Source organism: Mus caroli, chromosome 15 (assembly GCF_900094665.2).
Source record: "Mus caroli chromosome 15, CAROLI_EIJ_v1.1, whole genome shotgun sequence".
Lineage (NCBI taxonomy): Eukaryota > Metazoa > Chordata > Mammalia > Rodentia > Muridae > Mus > Mus caroli.
The window spans coordinates 75,695,601-75,717,801 of record NC_034584.1 but is presented as its reverse complement, the minus strand read 5'-3'; the positions used below and the strand labels follow the sequence as shown (position 1 = coordinate 75,717,801).

Below are 22,201 nucleotides of genomic sequence, written 5' to 3'. Positions count from 1 at the left end.
AACCCCATCTGGGGAAAAAAAAGCAAGACAAAAGTCCAAAAGGGAACAAAGATGTCATTCAGTCAGTGCTTGCCTAACATGCATGAAGCCTGGGCATAAACACACTGCACACAAGTGGAGGCAGAAGGATCCGAATTTACAAGGTTCTTTCAGTTGCATATTGAGTTCAAGTCTGGGCTACATGAGATCCTATCTCAAAAAAAACTCAACAAATAAAAGCTGGAAGGATCATAGAGTATGACCAAGATAAGGTGTTTCATGGAGGTGCAGGATAGCTCACAGCATTCTAATAACCACAAAGCTGGAGCAGAAACAGCGGAGGTTTGAAGCCAGGGCTGCAATGTAGGCTCCATGGTATTTGCTGTTCTACAAAGGATCTGGTGTGTTTCTGGGCACCCTCATGGCAGTTCGCAATTCTAGTCCAAGGGGATCCTAAGCCCTTTGACCTCTGCAGGGACCAGGCACACACATGTTGCACAGGTACACATGCATGCAAAACATTCATACACTTAACAAAATTACATAAATCTAAAGAAGAAAAGCTGGTACCAAGCCACATGGTTGATATTTTGTCTCAAAGGCACACTTGGAAGGCAGGAAGCTTGCTTAGGCTCACGGCCAGCCTAGCCTGGCTTACATGGTTCAACTCTAGGCCAGGCAGGGCTGCCTTTGAGACTAAAAAACAAAACAAGGACTGAAAGATGGTTAAGTTTGTATAGTGCTCTTGCAGAGGACCCTGAGTTCAGTTCCCAGCACCCACACATGGTAGCTCCAGAAGATCAAAGATCTAATATCTGGCCTCTGAGGTAGTTAGCATTTATGGACTATAGCACACAGGGACACCTACTTTCAAATAAAAAGGTAATAGGCTGCATATAAGAATATGGGGGGGGGGGACCTGGAGAGATGGCTCAGCGGTTAAGAGCACCGACTGCTCTTCTGAAAGTCCTGAGTTCAAATCCCAACAACCACGTGGTGTCTCACAACCATCTGTAATGAGATCTGATGCCCTCTTCTGGTAAGTCTGAAGACAGCTAGTGTAGTTAGATATAATAATAAACTTAAAAAAGTATGGGAGGGCTGGAGAGATGGCTCAGCGGTTAAGAGCACTGACTACTTTCCCAGAGGTCTGAGTTCAAATCCCAGCACCCACATGGTGGCTCACAACCATCTGTAATGGGAACCAATGCCCTCTAATGCTGTGTGTGAGAAGACAGCTACAGTGTATTCATCCATAAAAATACTTAAAATATATATATATGGGAGGGCTAGAGTGATGGCTCAGTGATTAAGAGCACTGACTGCTCTTCCAGAGGTCCTGAGTTCAAATCCCAGCAAACACATGGTGGCTCACAACCACCTGTAATGGAATCTAGTGCCCTTTTCTGAAGACAGCAATGGTGTACTCATACATAAAATCTTAAAAAATATATATATGAGGGGCTGGAGAGATGGCTTAGCGGTTAAGAGCACTGACTGCTCTTCCAAAGGTACTGAGTTCAAATCCCAGCAACCACATGATGGCTCACAACCATCCATAACGAGATCTGACTCTCCTCGAGTGTCTGAAGATACCTACAGTGTACATACATATAATGAATAAATAAATCTAAAAAAATATATATATGGGGTGCTAGCTCACACCTTTAATCCCAGCACTTGAAAGGCAGGGGCAGGAAAACCTCTGAGTTCGAGGTCAGCCAGATCTAGAGAGCTAGTTTCCTGCTTGTGGACGTTGTACATCGTGGTGCGGAGCCTAGTGCGCACCACGATGTACAACGTCCACAAGCAGTCTCTCTGTGAGGGTAGGAACCAATTCCCTTCATCGAAAACTTGCAAGTGTTTTTGGTCTTGAAAACTTTTTTTTTTGTTTTGTTTTTTTTTTGTTTTGTTTTGTTTTTTAAGACAGGGTTTCTCTGTGTAGCCCTGGCTGTCCTGGAACTCACTCTGTAGACCAGGGTGGCCTCGAACTCAGAAATCCGCCTGCCTCTGCCTCCCAAGTGCTGGGATTAAAGGCGTGCGCCACCACGCCTGGCTGGAAACTATTTTTTTTTTTTTAAATGCACTTTTGGAGAGATGGCTAAATGGTTAGTTAATAGCCACACTGGTTATCCTTACAGAGAAGCCAAGTTCAGTTTCCAGCACCCCTGTGGCTGTTCCGCAGAGAAGCAATCTGCAAGAGGCGAGAAGGCAGTTTGCTTCAAACAACTAAGCAGTTATGGATTCAGCTTTGGGGTCTGAGCCTGGGCAGTTTGTTTTACTTAATGACAACACAGTTTGGTGAAGACTTTCCTGATAACAACAATTGTGTACAATAAAACAAAGTAATGTAGGTAAAGGTGAGGCTGTATGGAAGCAATCTGTAAAGTACATGTGACACGCTCAGAAGATCCGTTCTAGAGGCTGAGAAAAACAAGTTCCCAGCCGTCTGGGGGAGGATCCCACGTGATCTTGGGCACACAGATAAGTGTAAAGGTCACCGCACTATTAACCAGCTTTCTGGATGGATAAAAGGTTATGCATCCTTTCCTTTGAAGGAACAACCCAAGAGTGTTTAATATTCTAGGTTCTAATGCTGATCTGTGAAACCTCTGTGCCTCCTACAGCTCAAAAGCTGACAACACAAAAACATGATTTGGGGCTGGGGAGATGGCTCAGAACTTAAGCATAGATACTGCTCTTGCAGAGGGCATAGGTTCAGAACCCACCTAGGAGCTCACAATAGCCTTTAAGTCACATTTCAGAGGGTTCAACTCACTCTTCTGCCCTCCATGGGTTCGTGAAAGCACTTGATCTGCATATACTCAAGCTTAGGAAAGGGATAAAATTACTTTATTGTTGTAAAAGCCAGAGAAGGTCCACAGCTCACACCCTAAAGGAGAAAACCGGATCTGCTTGGGTGTGGTGATCTGCATGGTTGGGAAATGAGGCAGAAAGATTGCTGTGAGTTTGAGAACAGCCTAGACTGCAGCTTTCAGAGTAAGATTTCATCTGGAGGATGGGGGTGGGGGTGGAGGCAAAACTTTACAAAACAAAGATGTCCACTTACAAGTGGTGCATACCTTTAATCCCCACACTTTGGGAGGCAGATATCCAGTTCAAGGCCTGCCTGGTCTACAAAGTGAATCCAGGACAGCCAGGGCTACACAAAGAAGAAACCCTTTCTCAAACAGAAAATAAAAGCACACACTGCTCTAACAGAGGACCTGAGTTCCATTACTAGCACCCATGTCAGGTAACTCACAACTTCCTGTAACTCTAGCTCCAGAGAATCCAGTGCCCTCTTCTGAACTCCTTGGGTACCTACATTCATGCACATACCCACACACATAATTTTGAATAGGGTTTCTCTGTGTAGCCCTGTAGTATTCACTCTGTAGACCAGGCTTGGCCTTGAACTCGGAGACCCTCCTGTCTGTGCCTCCTGAGTACTGCGTAAAGGTGTGCCATCACTGCCTGGATTTGAGCTCTGGAATTTAAAGCCAGTTTATGCAATAGAGATGCCATCTGAAAAGAGAGGAGGAGGAGGAGGAGGAAGAGAAGGAGGAGGAGGAAGGAGAAGAGGAGGAGGAGGAAGAGGAGGGGGAAGAGAGAAGAGTGGAATGGTACTCATAGTTTGGACCAGAGAGCACACATACTTTCCAAGAGATATGAATTTTAAGCTATTATAATGAATTGCTGTAGGATTGCCCTTCATCAACAGCTGTACTACTGGCCTATACCCCATAGAAATGAAAGCAAAGATACAAATGAACACTGTGCTATTACTGTTCTTTAGATCTAGTCTCAGGATAGAATCAAGAGGTAGAAGCGCACTCGGGAGGCAGAGGCAGGTGGATTTCTGAGTTCCAGGCCAGTCTGGTCTACAGAGTGAGTTCCAGGACAGCCAGAGCTACACAGAGAAACCCTGTCTCAGAAAACAAAAAAAAAGAAAAGAGGTAGAAGCAACCCAGCGTCTCATCCGCCAGAGGACTAAGTTGAACAAAGTAAAACCTGCTTATACAAGGGAGGGACTCTGCCATAGACCCGAGGAGATGAGTAATTAAGCTCACTTACATTTAGTATTTTTGTGGTATATTCATCCATACATTGGAGATTTTGTAGTAATAAGAAAGGCTTAGTTTGTTTGTTTTTTTAAGGTTTCGGTTTTTTTTACATCCCCGCCCCCTGGCCTTGAGATAGGCAGACACCTTTTATCCCAGTAGTTGTGAGTAAAAGGAAGAGGATCTTGTGTTTTTTTTTTTTTTTTTTTTTTTTTTTTTTTAGGTTTTTCGAGACAGGGTTTCTCTGTATAGCCCTGGCTGTCCTGGAACTCACTCTGTAGACCAGGCTGGCCTCGAACTCAGAAATCCACCTGCCTCTGCCTCCCAAGTGCTGGGATTAAAGGCGTGCGCCACCACGCCCGGCTTGAGACATTCTTAAAATACAACCAAGCATGCTGGGCAGTGGTGGCGCACGCCTTTAATCCCAGCACTCGGGAGGCAGAGGCAGGCCGATTTCTGAGTTCAAGAGTGAGTTCCAGGACAGCCAGGGCTACACAGAGAAACCCTGTCTCGAAAAAAACCTAAATAAATAAATAAACAAACAACTATGTATCTCAGTGGTGATGGCACATACCTTTGTCCCAGCACTTCAAAGCTGGAGCCAGAGACAAGAGCCTGTCTCAGATACATAGCAACTTTGAATCCACCCAGCATTACACAACACCAGGATTACACAACACTGAAAACTGAAAGCTGCCACACACCAGAACCATGGGTCTGAAACGTATGTGAGTGTCTGCTGGGATCCAGCTGTGCTGTCTCTCCATGCAGAGTGTCTGTGGGTTGGTTTGTTTTTTAGACAGTGTCATACTATGTAGCCATGTCTGGCTGTTAGTTCCTGGAACTAAAGGTGTGCACTACCATATCCAGCCTTGGAAGTTTTGAAATATATACATATATATCCTCCCGAGATGCATGCTTAAATGCACCTTTTCTTTTTCTTTTTCTTCTTCGAGACAGGGTTTCTCTGTGTAGCCCTGGCTGTCTGGAACTCACTTTGTAGACCAGGCTGGCCTCAAACTCAGAAATCTGCCTGCCTCTGCCTCCCGAGTGCTGGGATTAAAGGCGTGTGCCACCATGCCCGGCTACCTTTTATTTTCAGGACAAGGTTTCAGTGATCCCAGGCTGGCCTTTAACTTACTATGTAGCCTAAGTCTTGCCTTGAATTTCTAACTCCACTAACAGAAAAAAAGGGGGAGGGGAGCAGAGGAGCAGTAAAAATATCTAGGACAAGACTAGACAGGTGGCTCATTGTAGAGGACCTGGGTTCAAATCCCTCACATGGAGGTTGACAGATCTGTGATTCTACTTTGGAGGCTCTGGCGCCCTCTTCTGGTCTCTATGGGTAACAGCCATGCTTCAATGTACTACACATGTAGACCACTCACATATAAAGTTAAAAAAAAAAAAAAACCTAAAAAAATTTAAAATATCTCAGATGAACTGGTAAGTCTGGTATGTTCTTTAACCCTTCTAGTTCCATCTCCTGAGGTGTACACAACCACCTGGTTACGCCTTAGGTCTGTTTATAGAATGAAGCACCCTATAATCCATTAGAAAGTGGATATAACTCTAGGTACCAATTTGGATATCCTCAATAATACGTTCAAGTGAGAAGGAAACTAGTTGCAGGATACAGATATGTGTGTGTGCAGTAGCTTCAGTGTGTGTGAGTGCATAAGCTCACGGAAAGGAAGGAGTTAAGGGCTCCCCCGTGCCTGGGTTCCAGGCTCCTACCTTAACTCCTGCAGCAACCTCCTGACCTAGCTTTTAACTTTCAGTTGCTGAATAGTTCTTCCTAGGGTCCCTCGGAGTCCACAGGAGCCCAGTGATGCTGACCCACCGGAAGGCTCCTCCAGACACCACCCCCCATCTCCATCACCACCCGTGCCCACCGGCCAGTCCAAGGACTCAGGCCTGAGACATGTTGTTAAGCCTGTGCTGCACAGGCAGACTGTAACTCCAGCCTCTGCTCCCACCCCCTGCCCACAGCCCGGGGAAGCCCCAGCTCGGCTGGGCTGCTAACAATGCTTCCCATTCAGCTCTGTCCCGGCTGCCAAGCCCATGGGCAAAGGGGGGTGGGTACTGCCGGTGGCCAGGCAAGGACTGTCCCTGGTCTTTCCCTTGTGCGGGGCCTCCAGACAAGGCTGGCAGTTCCAGTCGGCATGGAGAGGTGAGTTTTGGAGCCCAGGGATTTAGAACTAGATGGCTAAAGAGGATCAGTTATCTGCTCGTGCCTCTGAGGCCAGCTACAGAGCCACGGGATCCTCCTGTACCTCAGGTTCCCCAGAGGTGGCTGTGCCTGTGCATCCTTTGAAGCTTTATGAAGTGGGATCTGTGGCAGCCTTCTATGCCCTGAACCTTTCTCCTCTTTAGTTATCAGCCTAATAGGCCTCCTCCTACCCTGACCCTCAAGCCAGAATCTAGAGAAGGACATCAGCGCTGAGAAAGGGGTGACTTCTGGGACTAAAAGGAGACAAAGTCAGGCAGTAACAATCCTGAGAGCAACTACAGGGAGGTCCGTGGGATGGTGTTCCAGCCCCACATCAGGGAAGGCAGCTCAGAACTTACCTGCGACCCAAGCATTTACCAGGGGGAGCTGAGTGAATTCACTGCTGCTCGGTTTGAACAGTGGTGCCACTCAAGGTGTATGGATGGAGAATCCAGACATTCTTCTTGAGGCACCAGGAATTTGGGACTTTTTACTCACGGGGACAGCGAGACACTAGGGAGGTTTCTGGAAAATTCCCTCTGGCTTGTTGGGTGGAACAGGGGTGGGGGGAGGCCAGGAGAGCCATGGCGGCAACAATCATCCCTAAGAAGAAATGGGCAAGTGGCTGGAGTTGCAAGGTGGAGAGATGGACAGGTAGGTGGGTGCATCAATAAATAGACAAGTGAGACCTATCCTGCCCCCCACCCCTGTAGTACATAACCCAGGCCCTCAATTCCCCTGTCGCAGGCCAGTCAGCTATGTGGACTCAGGTAACACGAGGACAAAGGGGAAGCAGGCACAGAGGCTTGAGCTGCCTGCTTACCGTGACAGCGTCTCTCAGGCCCTTCAGCATCTGGACCTCCCAGTCCACCCTAAAACCTGGGCTAGGTCTGGGCCTTCCCTCCTGCTGCCATACCAGGGCTGATAACAGAAGCTCTTCTTCCCTCCCCCCATATGACATGACGGAAGAGAACCTGTGCCCAGATAATGAAGGCCTGGAGGAGTTCTGAGGCAGGAGTTAGCTGTCCTGGGTCAGGAGTTCAGTGCCCACTAGCATTGATGTTTCCCATGGACAGCAGCGCTCTGTCTGTTTCTCTCTGTCTCTCTGTCTCTCCCGCCCCCCCTCCTCCCTTCTCTCCCAGGCCCCAGAGCTCCACCTGGGTCTTCACGCTGTTGCTGCTCATGGTGTTGCTCCCAAGCCCAGCCTGGCACGTAGCAGCCCAGCGATGCCCACAGACCTGTGTCTGTGACAACTCTAGACGGCATGTTACCTGCAGGCACCAGAACCTCACTGAGGTGCCAAACGCCATCCCTGAGGTCAGGAGAGGGAAAATCCTGGCATGGGTTGGCAGTGTGGCAAGAAGGAAGAGTGGCAGGAGCCTGGGCTACACCAATGGCTCTACCACTGGCTAGCTGGTTACTGCTCCTTGAGCCTAGGTTATCTAGGTCTGAATGGGAAGAAAAATAACCAGTGAGAGCCAAATCCAATGACACACACACACCTTTAACCCCAGGACTCAGGAGGCAGAGGCAAGCAGGTCTCTGAGTTCAAGACCAGCCTGATCTACAGAGTGAGGTCCAAGCTAACCAGACCCAGGTTTACAACAAATAGCAACAACAAAAATAAACTAAACAAGCCAATAGCAGTGTAATTTATTTAAAATCCTTTTCATGTGGCTGAGATACCTAGGTGACCTGCAAATAATAATGTATTTATGTCAGGTCCTGGGGTGAGCTGGGGGGGGGGGTGTTGTCTGGATAAGAAACTCTTTTTTGCCCCGTGGTGTTATGAACTAATGGGTAAGTAAGCCAAGAAGGAACAGATCACAGTAAGGGCTGCTCTGTGGCTAAAGAGACTCGGAAAGATGATGGGGAGAGGCCAAGGCTCGAGTGCCCATGTAGCTCATTCTCCCTTCCCCTCTCCTGTCCCCAGCTGACCCAGAAGCTGGACCTCCAGGGCAATATACTGAAGGTCCTCCCTGCAGCTGCCTTCCAGGACCTGCCCCACCTCACGCATCTGGACCTGCGGCACTGTCAAGTGGAGCTGGTGGCCGAGGGCGCCTTCCGTGGCCTGGGCCGCCTGCTCCTTCTCAACCTGGCTTCCAACCGCCTGAGCACCCTGCCCCAGGAGGCGCTGGACGGGCTGGGCTCGCTGAGGCGCCTGGAGCTGGAGGGGAACATGTTGGAGGAGCTACGCCCGGGGACCTTCGGCGCCCTGGGCTCGCTGGCCACTCTCAACTTGGCCCACAACGCCCTGGTCTACCTGCCCGCCATGGCCTTCCAGGGGCTGCTGCGTGCCCGCTGGCTGCAGCTGTCTCATAACGCGCTCAGCGTCCTGGCCCCCGAGGCTCTGGCCGGCCTGCCGGCGCTGCGCCGTCTCAGCCTGCACCACAACGAGCTGCAGGCCCTGCCCGGGGCCGCCCTGTCCCAGGCCCGCAGCCTGGCGCGGCTGGAGCTGGGTCACAACCCGCTCACCTACACGGGAGAGGAGGACGGCCTGGCGCTGCCCGGCCTGCGGGAGCTCGCCCTGGACCACGGGTCCCTGCAGGCCCTGGGGCCCCGGGCCTTCGCCCACTGCCCGCGCCTGCACACCCTCGACCTCCGCGGGAACCAGCTCACCACCCTGCCCCCGCTGCAGGTCCCCGGCCAGCTGCGCCGCCTGCGGCTGCAGGGCAACCCGCTGTGGTGCGCCTGCCACGCGCGGCCCCTGCTCGAGTGGCTGGTGCGCGCGCGGGTGCGCTCGGATGGCGCGTGCCGGGGCCCGCGGCGCCTGCGAGGTGAGGCCCTGGATACGCTGCGGCCCTCGGACCTGCGCTGCCCGGGCGACGCGGCGGCGGAGGACGGGGACGAGGACGAGGACCGACCGGCCGGTCCCCGCGCTCCTCCTCTTCGCTCCCCGCACGGAGAGGCCGCGTGGGGCACGCCCTGCCCTCCGGCCTGCGCGTGCGTCGCCGAGACCCGGCACAGCACTTGCGACGGCCGCGGCCTGCAGGCTGTGCCCCGCGGCTTCCCCAACGACACCCAGCTCCTGGACCTGAGGCGCAACCACTTCCCCTCGGTGCCCCGCTCGGCCTTCCCGGGCTTGCGCCACTTGGTGTCGCTGCACCTACAGCACTGCGGCGTCGCGGAGCTGGAGCCCGGCGCCTTGGCGGGCCTGGACCGCCTGCTCTATCTCTACCTCTCCCACAACCAGCTCTCCGGCCTGAGCGCCGCCGCCCTCGAAGGGGCCCCCAACCTGGGCTACCTGTACCTGGAGCACAACCGCTTCCTGAGGATCCCGGGGACCTCTCTGCGGGCCCTACCCGCCCTCGTCTCGCTACACCTCCAGGACAACGCGGTGGACCGCCTGGCGCCCGGGGATCTGGCAGGAGCGCGGGCTTTGCGCTGCCTTTACCTGAGTGGCAATCACATCACCCAGGTGTCACCCGGGGCGCTCGGTCCAGCGCGGGAGCTGGAGAAGCTGCACCTCGACAGGAATCGGCTGCGAGAGGTGCCGACGGGAGCCTTGGAGGGGCTGCCGGCGCTCAAGGAGCTGCAGCTCTCGGGGAACCCGCTCCGGGCTCTGCCAGACGGCGCCTTTCAGCCCGTGGGGCGGTCGCTGCAGCAGCTCTTCCTGAATAGCAGTGATCTGGAGCAGGTGGGTGCTGGCTGATGTGCAGGCAGCAAGCACGCGTCCCTAGGAGGCATTTTAGGCAGGGCATGAGAACGCTACAATAATCCAAACGTCCCCCTCCGCCCTTAAGGAGCTCAGGTGCAGCTAGAGGCATGGGAGAACTTGAGTCTGAGCAGTTACCTGCTCTTAAGAGTCTTGGCCATCATAAGGGTGGGGTTCCGGCCTAACTGAAAGAACGTGGGCATTGTGTGACTCGGAATACGATGAACCTGGGTTCTAACCTCCGGACTGCCCCTCCACCGTAGACCACCTTGGGCCTTCCGTCTCTCTCCTGGAGGAGGGAGGAATGGAGCGCCCCGCAGACCTGGCACAGCCCACCCGGCGGTGGAGGCTCACAACAGGACTGGGTTCTTCCTTGCAGATTTCTCCCAGGGCCTTCTCAGGCCTGGGCAAAGGGCTGAGGAGCTTGTACCTGCACAAGAACCAACTTCAGTCCCTGCCTGCCCCGCTGGGGCTCAGCGGGCTGGAGCTCGTCGACCTCAGCGGTAATCCTTTCCACTGTGACTGCCAGCTGCTCCCGCTGCACAGGTACAGCCCCCCCCACCCCCCCCCACCCCCGGTCAGGACCAGCTGTCGCCAGTCAAGCCCAGCTATCTCCTCGGAGGGACTGTGGCTGTGCGCCATGAGACTTGGGATGGTGTTTAGCTTACAGGTTACTTATAGTTCAGCAAGGAAAGCCAGGATGGGGGCTCCAGGCAGGAACTTGCCGGAGGCAGAGATGAGGAGGGAGGAACACTGCTTGCGGGTGTGCTCAGCTTGCTTTCCTATATAACCCAGGACCACCTACCTGGGCTGGCACTGCCTGCAATGAACTGGACCCTCCCACATCCATTATTAATCAAGATAGACATGCCTGGCACAGGTACCACAAAACTAAGGTTTAATTCCTTCATAAATCAGGATGGTGTTGTCCTTGCTTGGAGTGTTGGGACCTGAGAAACACAAACATGCCTATAATCCCAGCACCTGGGAAGCAGAGGTAGGACGCCGGAGTATGAAGTCAGCACGGGCAATATGAGACTCTGCCTCAAAACACAAAAGCAACGGTTAGGGATGAAGCTCAGTCTGTAGAGGGCTTGCCTGGTATGCACAAAGCTCTGGGTTCAGTTTCTAGTGCTTCATAAATACAGGTGTGGTAGCGCACATCTGTAACATAGCACTTCTAAGGATTAGAAGACCAGAAGTTGAGGTTGGAGACCTGGAGCGATGGCTCAGCAGTTAAGAGTGGCAACTGGTCTTCCAAAGGTCCCGAGTTCAAATCTCAGAAGTTGGCCTGAGCTTCGTGAGACCCAGTCCTTGTTGTTCTAATAGAACAAGCATCAGTGGGCAAGCGAGCCGACTACTTTAGTAAGTTTAGGCTCTGAAGTCTTACGATATGAGTCCTGTGAAGAGAGGGGAGCAGCCCAGCCACGTGGTTGTGGCTGCTGGAGAATCAGTGAGGCAGACTGTGCCTGGGACATGAGAGCACTGATTTCCTTTCTATGCAGAAGGGATCAGAGGCTTGAAGTGACATGGAGGCGAGCCACCCAGCCAGCACGCAGTAGACTGTTCCTCCGGTACATTGCCTCCAAGCTCTTGAGCTCTCCTCATGCTCCCTCGGGGCTACTCTCGCCCACACTCATCTAGAGTGGGCGCCCCATCTCCCTCTCTTCCTCAGGTGGCTCACTGGGCTGAACCTGCGGGTGGGTGCCACCTGTGCTACCCCTCCCAGTGTCCGTGGCCAGAAGGTGAAGGTTGTAGCTCCTGTCTTTGAAGCCTGCCCAGGCTGGACTGCCAGGAAGGCCAAGAGGACACCAACCTCCAGGGGCAGTGCCAGGAGAACTCCCACCCACAGCCGACATTGAGGAACAGACAAGGTTAGCCCTGGGAAGCTGAGCCCCAACTTTTCCCAGTCCTGCCTTGTGATTCCTGAGCTGGGCAGTGACCCATGGTCTCCTTGCATGATGCAGTAACATCCCTTCCCCTCATACTTTAAGGAGATGACTTGATGCTTTTGTGGACGCCACAATCTAGTCATCCCATTTCTGTTTTTACTCGATCCGTGTGGACCCCGCCCTTTCCCATGCTGACCTCATAGACCTGGCTCTTCTCAGGGAGGGGAGGGGGAGTTCAGGTTGGCTCTGCCTCCCAACCACTGCAAGTCACAGGCTGAGATGTCACTTGATGTTGACAGTCAGGTCCTGACCCAGCTTCAACTCTCAATGTGCCTTGATGTAGCTCTGAGGGCTGAGCAGGCTGCTGCAGGGTGAGCTCCCAGATGCAGGAGGCCCCGATGCAGACACGTAAGACCAAGTGTGGAGTCCAAAGGGAGGAGACCATGTCATAGAGGAAAAGAGCAAAGAGAAAGGTGTGGAGAAGGCTGTGCCCCTCCCCCAACTCTGGGTTTGAAGACTTGAGGCAATCAAGTGGTGTTTATATTAGTTCCTCGAGGTTGCCATGAGACTAAACTGTGAACTGGGTACAGCACAATGTGCCTGGCTGTCCTTGGAGGTTTGAGGTTGGAAATCATGGAATAAAGGACCCCATCTTGCTGTTGCTGGCCGGTGGTGGCCTGTGCCATTTTCTAACCTGCCTTTCAGTGTGATACTCTCCATCCTTCCATTTATCAGTCTGTACACTTCTCCTTTTCATAAGGATGGCAGCTCAACATATAGTGACCTTTAATCTATCACTGCCATTTAATAGAAGACCCTAATTCCAAGAGGTCACGTTCTGAGTTACTGGGAGTTTAACTATCTTCTACAGAAACACAATTTAAGCCACAAACTGTTCCTAGTGGAGGCAGGTTTAGAGTGGGGAAGGAATACCTCACTGTGGATCTGGGGTATAACACCTGCCACACAAGCATGAGGGCCTGAGCCCCCATAAAAGCCAGACACACAGCAGGACCGTCTACAATCCTAGCGCTCCTACAGGGAAGTGGGAAGCTGAGATGGGAGACTCTCAGAAGCCCATGTGCCAGCCACCCTGGGCTCACAGCAAACAACAGAGACCCCCATCAGGGGCTGGGATGTCTGAGTGCATGCACTGCTCCTGCAGAGGACCCAAGTTTGATTCCCATCACCCATGTAGGGCAGGTGGCTCACAAATGCTTGTAACCCCAGCTTCAGGGGACAACAGCTTTGGCTTCCACCAGCACTCACAGGAGAGGTAGAGCTGTGTGAGAGACAGAGGTGAGGTGGTGGTGAGACAGGCAGAGACAGTCTTAAGGTAGAAGGCAGGAACTGGCACCCGTGCAGTTCTCTGATTCCCACACACGCATGTTCACACACATGGATGAATGCATGTGCACACAAGAAAAGATCTCTGAGCTACAGGATACAAATCCTCCTTCGGGCCAGGTGGAGGCTGTGGCACACCTTTAATTCTAGACCTCCTAGCAGTGGCAGGCAGATCTCTGAGTTCAAGGCCAGCCTGGTCTACAGAGTGAGTTCCAGGACAGCCAGACCTACACAGAGAAACCCTTCTTGAATGACGTAATTGGTACTCAGTGGTAGCACCCTCCCTCCAGGCTTGCTCTAGGCAACAGTTACAGCCACAGGTGCCAGCACTAGTGAGAAACCATTGTAATCCTTGTACTTGGGAGGCAGGATAAATTCACGGTCACCCCAGGCCATATGAGGCTATCTCCATATACAGCCTAAGAGGTCCCCTCTCTCCTCTTAAAGCCACCATACCCCCCCTTCACCTTTTAAAGTTTTATTTACTTTGGTGTTCTGCCTCCATCTAAGTCTGTGTGAGGGTTTCAAATCCCCTGGAACTGGGATTACAGACAGCCTTGAGCCACCATGTGGTTGCTGGAATGTGAACCCGGATCCTCTGGAAGAGCAGCCAGTGCTCTTAACCACTGAGCCGTCTCTCCCGTCCCCTTGCTCTTCCTATTTACATATATTTTCACATTTATCTGTGTGTGCGTGCCAGTGTATGTGTCATGGTGTGCTTGAGGTCTGAACATAGCCCAAGGGAGTTGTTTTCTCCACCTCCTATGAGGGTTCCAGGGATCAAACTTAGGTACTCAGGGCTGTTCCCTAGCACCAGTGCCTGGAGGGAGGCCAGGCCACACTCGCTGTGTTCTGGCACTTTGCATGAAGCCCAGCAAGCTTGCTGTGTGGTCCATGAACGGTATACTAAGGAGTGTCCCAGCAACCGTGGTGACTGCAGATCAACCCAGGCTCAGTACCACCGCTGTCACTTATCCTGTGCAGCTAAGCAAACAATTTATATCCTCAGCCTTCCTTTTTCACATCTGTGAATGAAACCAAGATCTGAAATGAAGTAGTGGGCTGGAGAGATGGCTCAGTGGTTAAGAGCACTGACTGATCTTCCAGAGGTCCTGAGTTCAATTCCCAGCAACCGCATGGTGGCTCACAACCATGAGTAATGAGATCTGATGCCCTCTTAAGGTGTTTGAAGACAGCAAGAATACTCATATAAATAGCTCTTAAAGAATTATCATCCCAGTGTGTAGTAGGCTAGAACCTAGCATAAAAGGTTCGTTGAGACTGGGTCTGCAGAAGGCTGAGAAGCAATGAGTGGGCTCCTTGAAGTGCTGAGATTTGGTCTAATGATCACCGAAAGCCTCCAGTGGAGGAAGTAGGGTATGTGGAAGGAAGAATGATGCCAGCTAGCAACTCAAATGCTAAGACTCCAAGACCTTTGGCTCCCATCCAAGGGCAAGCTGGGTACTGGCTTCTAAAGACCAGTCTTGATTCTCAGAACGCACAGCATGAGGCCTTGTCCTACAACTGTTTTTTTCCTTTCTTTCTTTGTTTTTGAGACAGGGTTTCTTTGTGTAGCCCTGGCTGTCCTGGAACTCACTCTGTAGACCAGGCTGGCCTTGAACTCAGAAATCTGCCTGCCTCTGCCTCCCAAGTGCTGGGATTAAAGGCGTGCGCCACCACGCCCGGCTCTCCCACAACTCTTATAACTGAGGGAAGGTTGAGCTCAAGGCCGGCCTGAGCTACCTAGTCAGACAAATCTGACCCCTTAACATCAGCAACATCAGTTATGTGCATTTCTTAATTCACCAACACTGCTACTCCAACTTGGTGCCAGGGTTGGAACTCGGGACAGGTGAGCTCCAAGAACCACTAATTACAATACAGATACGGTTATGGAGACAGAGGCCGGTCTTTGTTGTTCCCTTCGCATAGTAACTGTCTTCACACTCGACCCTGAAGTGGCATGTCAGAATATATATACCCTGTGGGTTTGACTTTAGAAGGGACTTGTCTCAGAGAGGTGTGGTAGCGCACATCTCTAACCCCCGAATTCAGGAAGCGGGAGATCAGAAATTGAGGTTGGCTTAGGCTGTATGAGAGCTCGTTTCGTTTCTGTCGTTCTAACTGAACAAGAATCTGCAGTCAGTCAGCCTAAGCCCAGCCAGCCCCAGCTCTCAAGTTTTATCAATGGACCCACAGCCTCCCTCCGCTCATCTGTGAAAGGATGGGGAGTCTGGGGCCAGGCAGGCCTGGAATGAAGGGCAAACATCCAGCTGCACCCTCTTTTGTCAGGTCTATCTAAAGGCACACCTGGGCCACCTTCCCCACAATGTCTGCTCCTAGAGGCCGAGGCCCACTCATCTGATATCATCACATTGTTTTCTTCAAAGATTTTATTTTTAATTACGTTTAAGGATGTGCACATTTGTATCCACGGAAACCAGAGACCCAGGCTCCCTTGGAGCTCACGATACAGGTGCTGTGGGTGGCTGCTGGGAATTGAACCTGCCTTTTATTGTGGACTTTCATCTTCTTCCCTTTGAGGAGAGCAGGCAGGCAAAGGCCTCTTTCATGGCCTAGATTCTGCACAGGGTGGGCTATCTTTAGCAGATAGATCAAGACCAACTTCTCTCAGAACCTGCCCAGTCCATGATGACTGGCCACTCACATCTCCCCTCAGGGATGAACAAGACTTGACTGGCGTAGGCCCATAGATGGCCACACAGCACAGCCACAGCCGTAGGGAGCCACTGGCCTCACTGCTTCTGTCTAAATCCCAGTCAGACACAGGGGCACTGCAGGAGACCCAGGGCTGTTCAGGATGACCCTGGAGGGCCGGGCCAAACTGTCTAGCCGGGGGCTGGGTGCACAGCTTTAATCCCAGGCCTCGGAAGGCAGAGGCCAGGGGATCCCTACCGGTTTAGAATCTGCATGGGCTGCATACCAAGCCCCAGAACAGCAAGTACTACATAGACCCTGTCTCAAAAATAAAACAAAAATGTGTCCAAGTGGGAAAACCAAAGGCCAGATGCTGTAAAGAGGCTGAGCTGAGCAGTGGCTGGGCTAACCAGGCAGGGAGAGGGAATGTTAGTCAGCCCAAGCCCCACTCTGGAGAAGGACGGTCTCAGGCAGGCCCCCGACTACATGGACCAAACTACTGTCTGATCCTGTTACCTGACAGCAAGTAGCCTGGCCTGAGTCTCCCTTAGGGGCTCACGTCCCCGCACATCTTCCCAGCTGTTCCCTCTCAGAAAGGAAGTCAGTGTTCTTGTCATCCCTGAGGTCAAGGCCCAAACCCAAATCTCTTGAGCCCACTACTTGGTCAATTCCCTGCCACAGTGGGGCTCCTGGGACATCAGGTGGAGCAGGGTGCCCCCAGGAGGTACATGACCCTCAATTTATTTTGGGTGGAGGTGGCTCTGTTCTCACCCAGCATCGGCTGCTCCATAACCTTCCTTCCACCACTTGCCTGGGTAGACCATGGGGACCAGTCTAGTTTTCCAGTGTGCTGAGGGTGCAATGAGTGTCAGCCAGAGGGCAGAGGCAGCCCCGGAACACCAGGCTGTCCATTTACTGCACAGCAGTAAAGCCGGGCCTCCTCTCTGCTCCATGACCAGGCTTGGCTTCAGTTAGGGTCCAGGCTGATGCCAGGGAAGTCTCAGTTGTCCCTTTCCTGCTTGATGCTCTCAATGGGGAGAGGCAGCTGTGGACTGGGCGACCTGTCAGGCGAGGGCATGTCCTGGTGCTCCTCCTTCACACACACAGCGATAACTGTGGAGAGGGAGGGAGGGAGGGAGGCAGAAAGGTGGGAATGAGCATGTGAAGGTGTGAAGGTGCCTGTGGGTAGGATGAAAGGCTGCTGAGGAAGTTAGCTTCCTTCAGAGAGGACTTTGGAGGTCGCTGGGAGCCACAGAGAAGGTTCAAGGCTGCAGGCACAGCCGGTGAGAAACCAGCACTTGCAGCCAAGCTGACAGCCTGCGGGAGACCCTATGGAGGGAGAACCAACTCCTGAAATTATTGCTGATGCTACATGTCCTATGGCATGTGATCCCCCAAATACACCGCAGTAAGAACGAGGACCCCAGGCAAATCCTGGCCCTGTTACACCCTTTAGTGAGCATGGGGGTATTTAGAGGCAGGGGAGGAAGGGAAAGCCAGGACACATGGCTGGAGAGAGAGACTTCTCAGTTCAGAGCTGGATGGGGTGGTTAGGAGATTTTTTCCAGTCCAGTGGTTTGAAAACTATTCCGTGCCTGGAAAATATCCTTTAAGCTTGACTCTGTTTTTCTGTGTCCAGGTAGAGAAACAAAGAGACCACATCTGAGAGTGGAGCAGCTTGCCCCTGACCGGCTGACCCTACCCAGCCCACCGGCTCTTACTGTCATCAGGAACTGGTTCCGAGACCCCCAAAGCCTCAAGGTTGTCCTCCAGTAAGGGTTTCTTGGAGCCCTGTCTGAGGGGCCGAGTCTTGGCTGATGGGATTCTTTTCCCTATGAATAAAAATTTAAAAACAAACAAACAAACAAAATACCTAGCATTAGTGCTAGCCAGCAGTGTGGAACCGGCACAGTGGACCTGGACCCCAATTTTCAATATCCCTTCCCTTATCAGCCAGGTGCCCGAGGTCAAAGTAGTGTGGATGCTAGCTAGCTTGTGTGTTGCTTTCTTTTCCTTCTTTTTTCCAGACAGGGTTTCTCTGTATAGCCCTGGCTGTCCTGGAACTTGCTTGGCAGGCCAGGCTGGCCTCACACTTACAGAGAGGCCCCTGCCTCTGCTCCCGAGTGCTGGGACTAAAGGTGTGCGCGTCACTGCCTGGCGATGCTTGATTTCTTAGAAGGAACATGGCGTGTGCAGGTCCCCACTTTGAACAGCACAGGCTCAATTCAAATGCCACTCCTACCCAGGGACACCCAGTTCTGCGGTGGCTCTGTCTCACTGCAGAACATCCTCTTCTCGGTCTGATGCCCGCACTGTGTCACTACTTTTCACACTGGACAGTTGGGAATGACTTTGTCCCCTGCCCTCCTCTCCTGTCCAGGAATGAATGTTGGGAGGGGGAGGGTTCCTTTCTCTCTGCCTTTCCCCAGAACAAGCATCTACAGGTTGCTTCGCAAAAGCAGCAGCAGGGACGGGATGGGACCCCCTTCTCTCTTCTTCAGCACACACTACATTCCTATCCCATTACTATGTTCTGGATCCCCTAAGACACAGGGTCCTCGTGGGGCACTGTGTGGGCAGTGCCCAGGCTGGGCTCAGGGCTTTGCAGTTTTACTTACTTTTCTTCCCAAACTGTTTCTTCTTCTTCTTTGTGGCGTCTTTGCCTTTCTGAGGTGTGTTTGGTTCTAAAGATGAGAAGAGAGTTCTGTAAGGTCACAGGGCACCCCCATCAGAGGGCACTGGCCCTCATATATGAGAGAAGCCAGACACTGAAACAGGATGGGGAAGTGGCGGGAGAGCAGCTATTCCATCCGCCCCCGTCACCAGGGCTGCTGGAGGGGTGTGGGTGGGTACACAAGGTCCCAGGCATAGGACAGAGCGGGCAAGATGAAGGAAGGTGCTCTGCAGGGCAGGGGAGAGGCCAGGAGCAAGATGAGAGGCAGGGCACACACTCTGCTCAGTGCAACCTGGAGCCTTCTCCGTCTCATGCCAGAGGATGCTGGGCATGTGGAGGAGCAGCTGGCAGGTAGAGAAAAGCCCGGAGAAGCATGCTCAAGAGCTGTCTGAGCTGGGCAACCCGGTCCCACCTGCGGACACAGGTGGCTGGAGCTGGTAGCCGGTGAGCTCACACCAGCCGACAGGGTAGATGTCCGGGGATTCGCAGTCCACCCACTGATCATACTCGTTGTCCCAGCCATCGAAGTGGATGCTGAGGAGCCGATGCACCACTCGCTTCACGGTGGCCACACAGATGAGCCGGGGCTCCATCAGGTCCACAGCCTCCAGCTTCATGCCCACCTTGAAGCCATGGTTGGGGCAGTCCTGGATGGGAGAAGAAAGCAGTTGCCCAGCTGGCCAGTTCTAGGCCTTAGCAAGTGTCCAGGTAGGCAGGAAGCTGCTGGCGGAATGGAGTAGGGAGAAGGGCCATTGGGAGAGGTTCCTTCAGGCAGCAATCCCATTAAACTCTCAAGTGCCAACCCCTCTGTGGAGAAGGGACAAGTCCACACTGTGGCCCAGCAAGTATCCACATTAACAGAGTTTTCTAGAAGCCGCTTTACTGATCCCAGCAATAAAGACTTAAAGAAGGGGGTTGAAATTGCCCCTGGCCGCCTCAAACTCCCTGACCCCAGCACTAGAATCTGGAGTCTCCTCACCATGTTAAAGAGTCGTGCTGGAGCAGCTTTTGACTTGGTCTTCGCTAAGTAGGTCTCCCAGGTAAAAGGCTGTGTCTCATACCCTGCGTGGGAGAGCATGATGAAGAATGAGGAAGGGGGTTAAGGGCAGAGCAGCACACTGCAGGGACCCTGCAGCTGAGTCCCAGCGTAGTCTGCAGCAACCCTTCTTTCCAGCATGACACCTGCTCTACAACAGTCCTGCTGCTCAGTTCCTGGACGGCCCTAACACACAGGAGTGGTCCTGTTCACCAGCTACACATGGATTGGCTGGGTCAGCCCAGGCAGTGTAAAGGTAGTGGTGGCCAGAGAGGCCCAAGGTGCCACACATCAGGGATCCGGGCTGTGGCCTCACCTTTTGGGGGTGTGAGCTCAATTTCATTCTTTTGGCAGAAGGTAGCTGGGAAGATGGCATGGGAGGAGGCGTGGTAGCAGAACCAATCAGAACCATCCGTGGAGGGCCCCCCATCCACGCAGATCATCAGGTAACCATCCAAGAGCACCTAGGAGGGGTCAGCAAGATGGCTCAAAGGGTAAAAACTGCCCAGCATGATCTGTGTTTGATCCCTAGAACCCATACAGTGGAAGGACACACCAGCTACCACAAAACTGTCCTGACTTCTATGCACATATAAATGAATGCAATTAAAAACAAAACCAAAGCAGCCCTAGGGTAGGGTACAAAGAAATGGATGGCATGTGTCATTAACTGCAAATCCAACAAGGTGGCTACGACTGGACATGAGACATGGATCCAACCAGATCGTGGAATTCGGCCTTCTGCCAGAATACCCCAGTTTTGGTGTTTGGCAGACTACTGAGGAATGGAGGATAGTGGACCCTCTCCAGCAGAGAGCCAGCCCGTGGGTGGCAGTCAGGACTGCACCTGCCTTACTGCCCCCAGGCTCTGAGTATGGAGCTAGCATGTGGCAGGACAGAGCAGGCTAGGTGGACAATTAAGAGTGTCCTTAGGCTCAGCAATGGCAGCAGGTAGGAGCAAGAAGCTGGGCTGAGGCTCTGGGCATGCAAAGGTCGGGCTAGTGGCAGAAAGGCCTACTTGAGGGGGCAGTATTTAGCTGATACCTGACATAGGACAACGCTTAAAAGATTTAGTCTAAACCCTAACAAGAAGGTTCTGATAAAAAGCAGGAGTGAATAGTCTCCCTTTACCATACAGAAGTTACGGGCAACAAGCAGCCAGTGTGAGAGGCCCATGACCATACAGTGGGAGCAGAGCCCTGTGCCATCTGACCCTCAGGCAGCCATGCTGGAGGCCGGAAGAGGCTCACCTTGCAGATGGTTGCTACACAGATACTGCCCAGATTCAGAGGGTCAATGGCCTCTAGTTTCATTCCTTCCTCGAACCAGCCACCTTCCGTGTAGACAGCTCGGACCTTAAAGGGATGATGCAATTGTGGATTCAGGAGAAGGTAAGGACAATCTTGCCGATACTGCAGGCCTGGGCTGGCAACAGAGGGCAAAGGACAGTCCCACCGGGTGTGGTGGTGCCAGAACTTAGGAGGCCGTGACCAGCCAAACCAGGCTCCAATGGGACCTTGCTTCAGTCTACTCTCCTAAAGGTTCTCAGCATGTTAAGGACGGTGGGACAATCTCTTACAAAAGAGGCAAGGGACAGTCCCACAGAGAAGCCAATGAAGGAGTAGGGCCGGGGGAAAGCGTCCACAGGCGGTACCTCACCTTCTTGAAGAGGTAAGGTACAGCATCACAGTAGATTTTCCGGAAGGTGGGGTGATGAGACATGTCACATCGTCTGTCTAGGGAGATGACGGAGAAGATGGAGGAAAAGGGAGGTGAAGGCAGCCCCTGGTTATCCCATGCTTCTCCCAGAAGTATGTGACCAGGCAGGCTACCTTTGTTCTCAGCTGTGCCCCAGCTGCTTCCCTAAATGGGAAAACAGAGGACCCTGGAGCAGTAGTGTGGACTCGGCAGCACGGGGACCCAGGCTCTTTGGCTCTGGCCAGTGGCAATGCCATCTGTGTTACATCTTGATTTTGCTCTTCAGACTGAGCTGAGTGACCTGACTCACCGGCCTCTCTGATCTTCAACATTGTCACTTGCAGGGTAGCAATGACAGGCCACTTCACTGCACTACTGTGAGGCACAGCAAAGGCCCTGCTGGTCTTTAGGGGGAGGCTGAGCCTGGAGTCGCAACAGCCAGGGGTTCTACTGACCTGACATCTTGATGCCGTGGCCAACACGCCGGGACCAACCCACTGGGTGGATCAGGGGACTCCACATATGGCACCAGAAGTCGTCATCACTGTCACCATCCTCATAGAGGAGCCGGAGGCGACCCCCGATTACTGTGTCCACCACGGCCATGCGGGTACGTGACACCTGGGTCTTGTCAACAACCTCTAAGCGCATGCCCTGTCGGAAAGGGTACTTCATGCTTTCTACCATCTGCAAGGGCACAGGAAAGCAGTGCGTCAGTCACCAACCCCACATCCCTGCTGTGAGCAAAAGCTGAGTGTGCTGGCACAGGCCTTTAATCCCAGCACCAGAGAGGCAGAGGCAGGCGGATCTGAGTCTGAGGCCAGCCTGCTCTACAGAATAAGTTCCAGGACAGCCAAGGCTATACAGAGAAACCTGGTCTTGAAAAACCAAAGCAGGGCTGGTGAGATGGCTCAGTGGGTAAGAGCACCCGACTGCTCTTCCGAAGGTCCAGAGTTCAAATCCCAGCAACCACATGGTGGCTCACA

At 52.8% G+C, this 22,201-nt stretch overlaps 2 protein-coding genes across 3 annotated transcripts in view; one reads left to right on the top strand and one right to left on the bottom strand.

Annotated features, from left to right (window-relative positions):
• The first annotated feature begins 6,046 nt into the window (after positions 1-6,046).
• On the top strand, positions 6,047-17,532 carry Chadl (chondroadherin like). The gene is made up of 6 exons (XM_021182861.2): positions 6,047-6,216; positions 7,398-7,572; positions 8,189-9,892; positions 10,290-10,456; positions 11,586-11,784; positions 17,447-17,532. The coding sequence occupies exons 1-5, from the start codon at positions 6,071-6,073 to the stop codon at positions 11,770-11,772; spliced, it is 2,379 nt and encodes a 792-aa protein (XP_021038520.2). The 5' UTR covers positions 6,047-6,070; the 3' UTR covers positions 11,773-11,784; positions 17,447-17,532.
• The window catches only part of L3mbtl2 (L3MBTL histone methyl-lysine binding protein 2), a 20,003-nt gene continuing 13,329 nt past the window's right edge, over positions 15,528-22,201 (bottom strand). The window contains exons 9-17 of one of the 2 annotated variants that reach the window (XM_021182862.1): positions 21,671-21,902; positions 21,177-21,253; positions 20,768-20,872; positions 19,834-19,981; positions 19,461-19,543; positions 18,894-19,128; positions 18,426-18,491; positions 17,529-17,639; positions 15,528-16,920 (exon numbers count right to left, since the gene is read on the bottom strand). In XM_021182862.1, the coding sequence (XP_021038521.1) occupies positions 16,808-16,920; positions 17,529-17,639; positions 18,426-18,491; positions 18,894-19,128; positions 19,461-19,543; positions 19,834-19,981; positions 20,768-20,872; positions 21,177-21,253; positions 21,671-21,902 (1,170 nt within the window). In that variant the 3' untranslated portion in view covers positions 15,528-16,807. The remainder of the gene's footprint in view (positions 16,921-17,528; positions 17,640-18,425; positions 18,492-18,893; positions 19,129-19,460; positions 19,544-19,833; positions 19,982-20,767; positions 20,873-21,176; positions 21,254-21,670; positions 21,903-22,201) is intronic. The other variant, XM_021182863.1, reaches the window with a different exon arrangement.

Coding starts and splice junctions, on each gene's coding strand:
- Chadl (XM_021182861.2), top strand. CDS start 6,071: ATGCTTCCCATTCAGCTCTGTCCCGGCTGCCAAGCCCATGGGCAAAGG. Junction 7,573..8,188: donor TGCCAAACGCCATCCCTGAG/GTCAGGAGAGGG, acceptor TCCTGTCCCCAG/CTGACCCAGAAGCTGGACCT. Junction 10,457..11,585: donor CAGCTGCTCCCGCTGCACAG/GTACAGCCCCCC, acceptor TCTCTTCCTCAG/GTGGCTCACTGGGCTGAACC.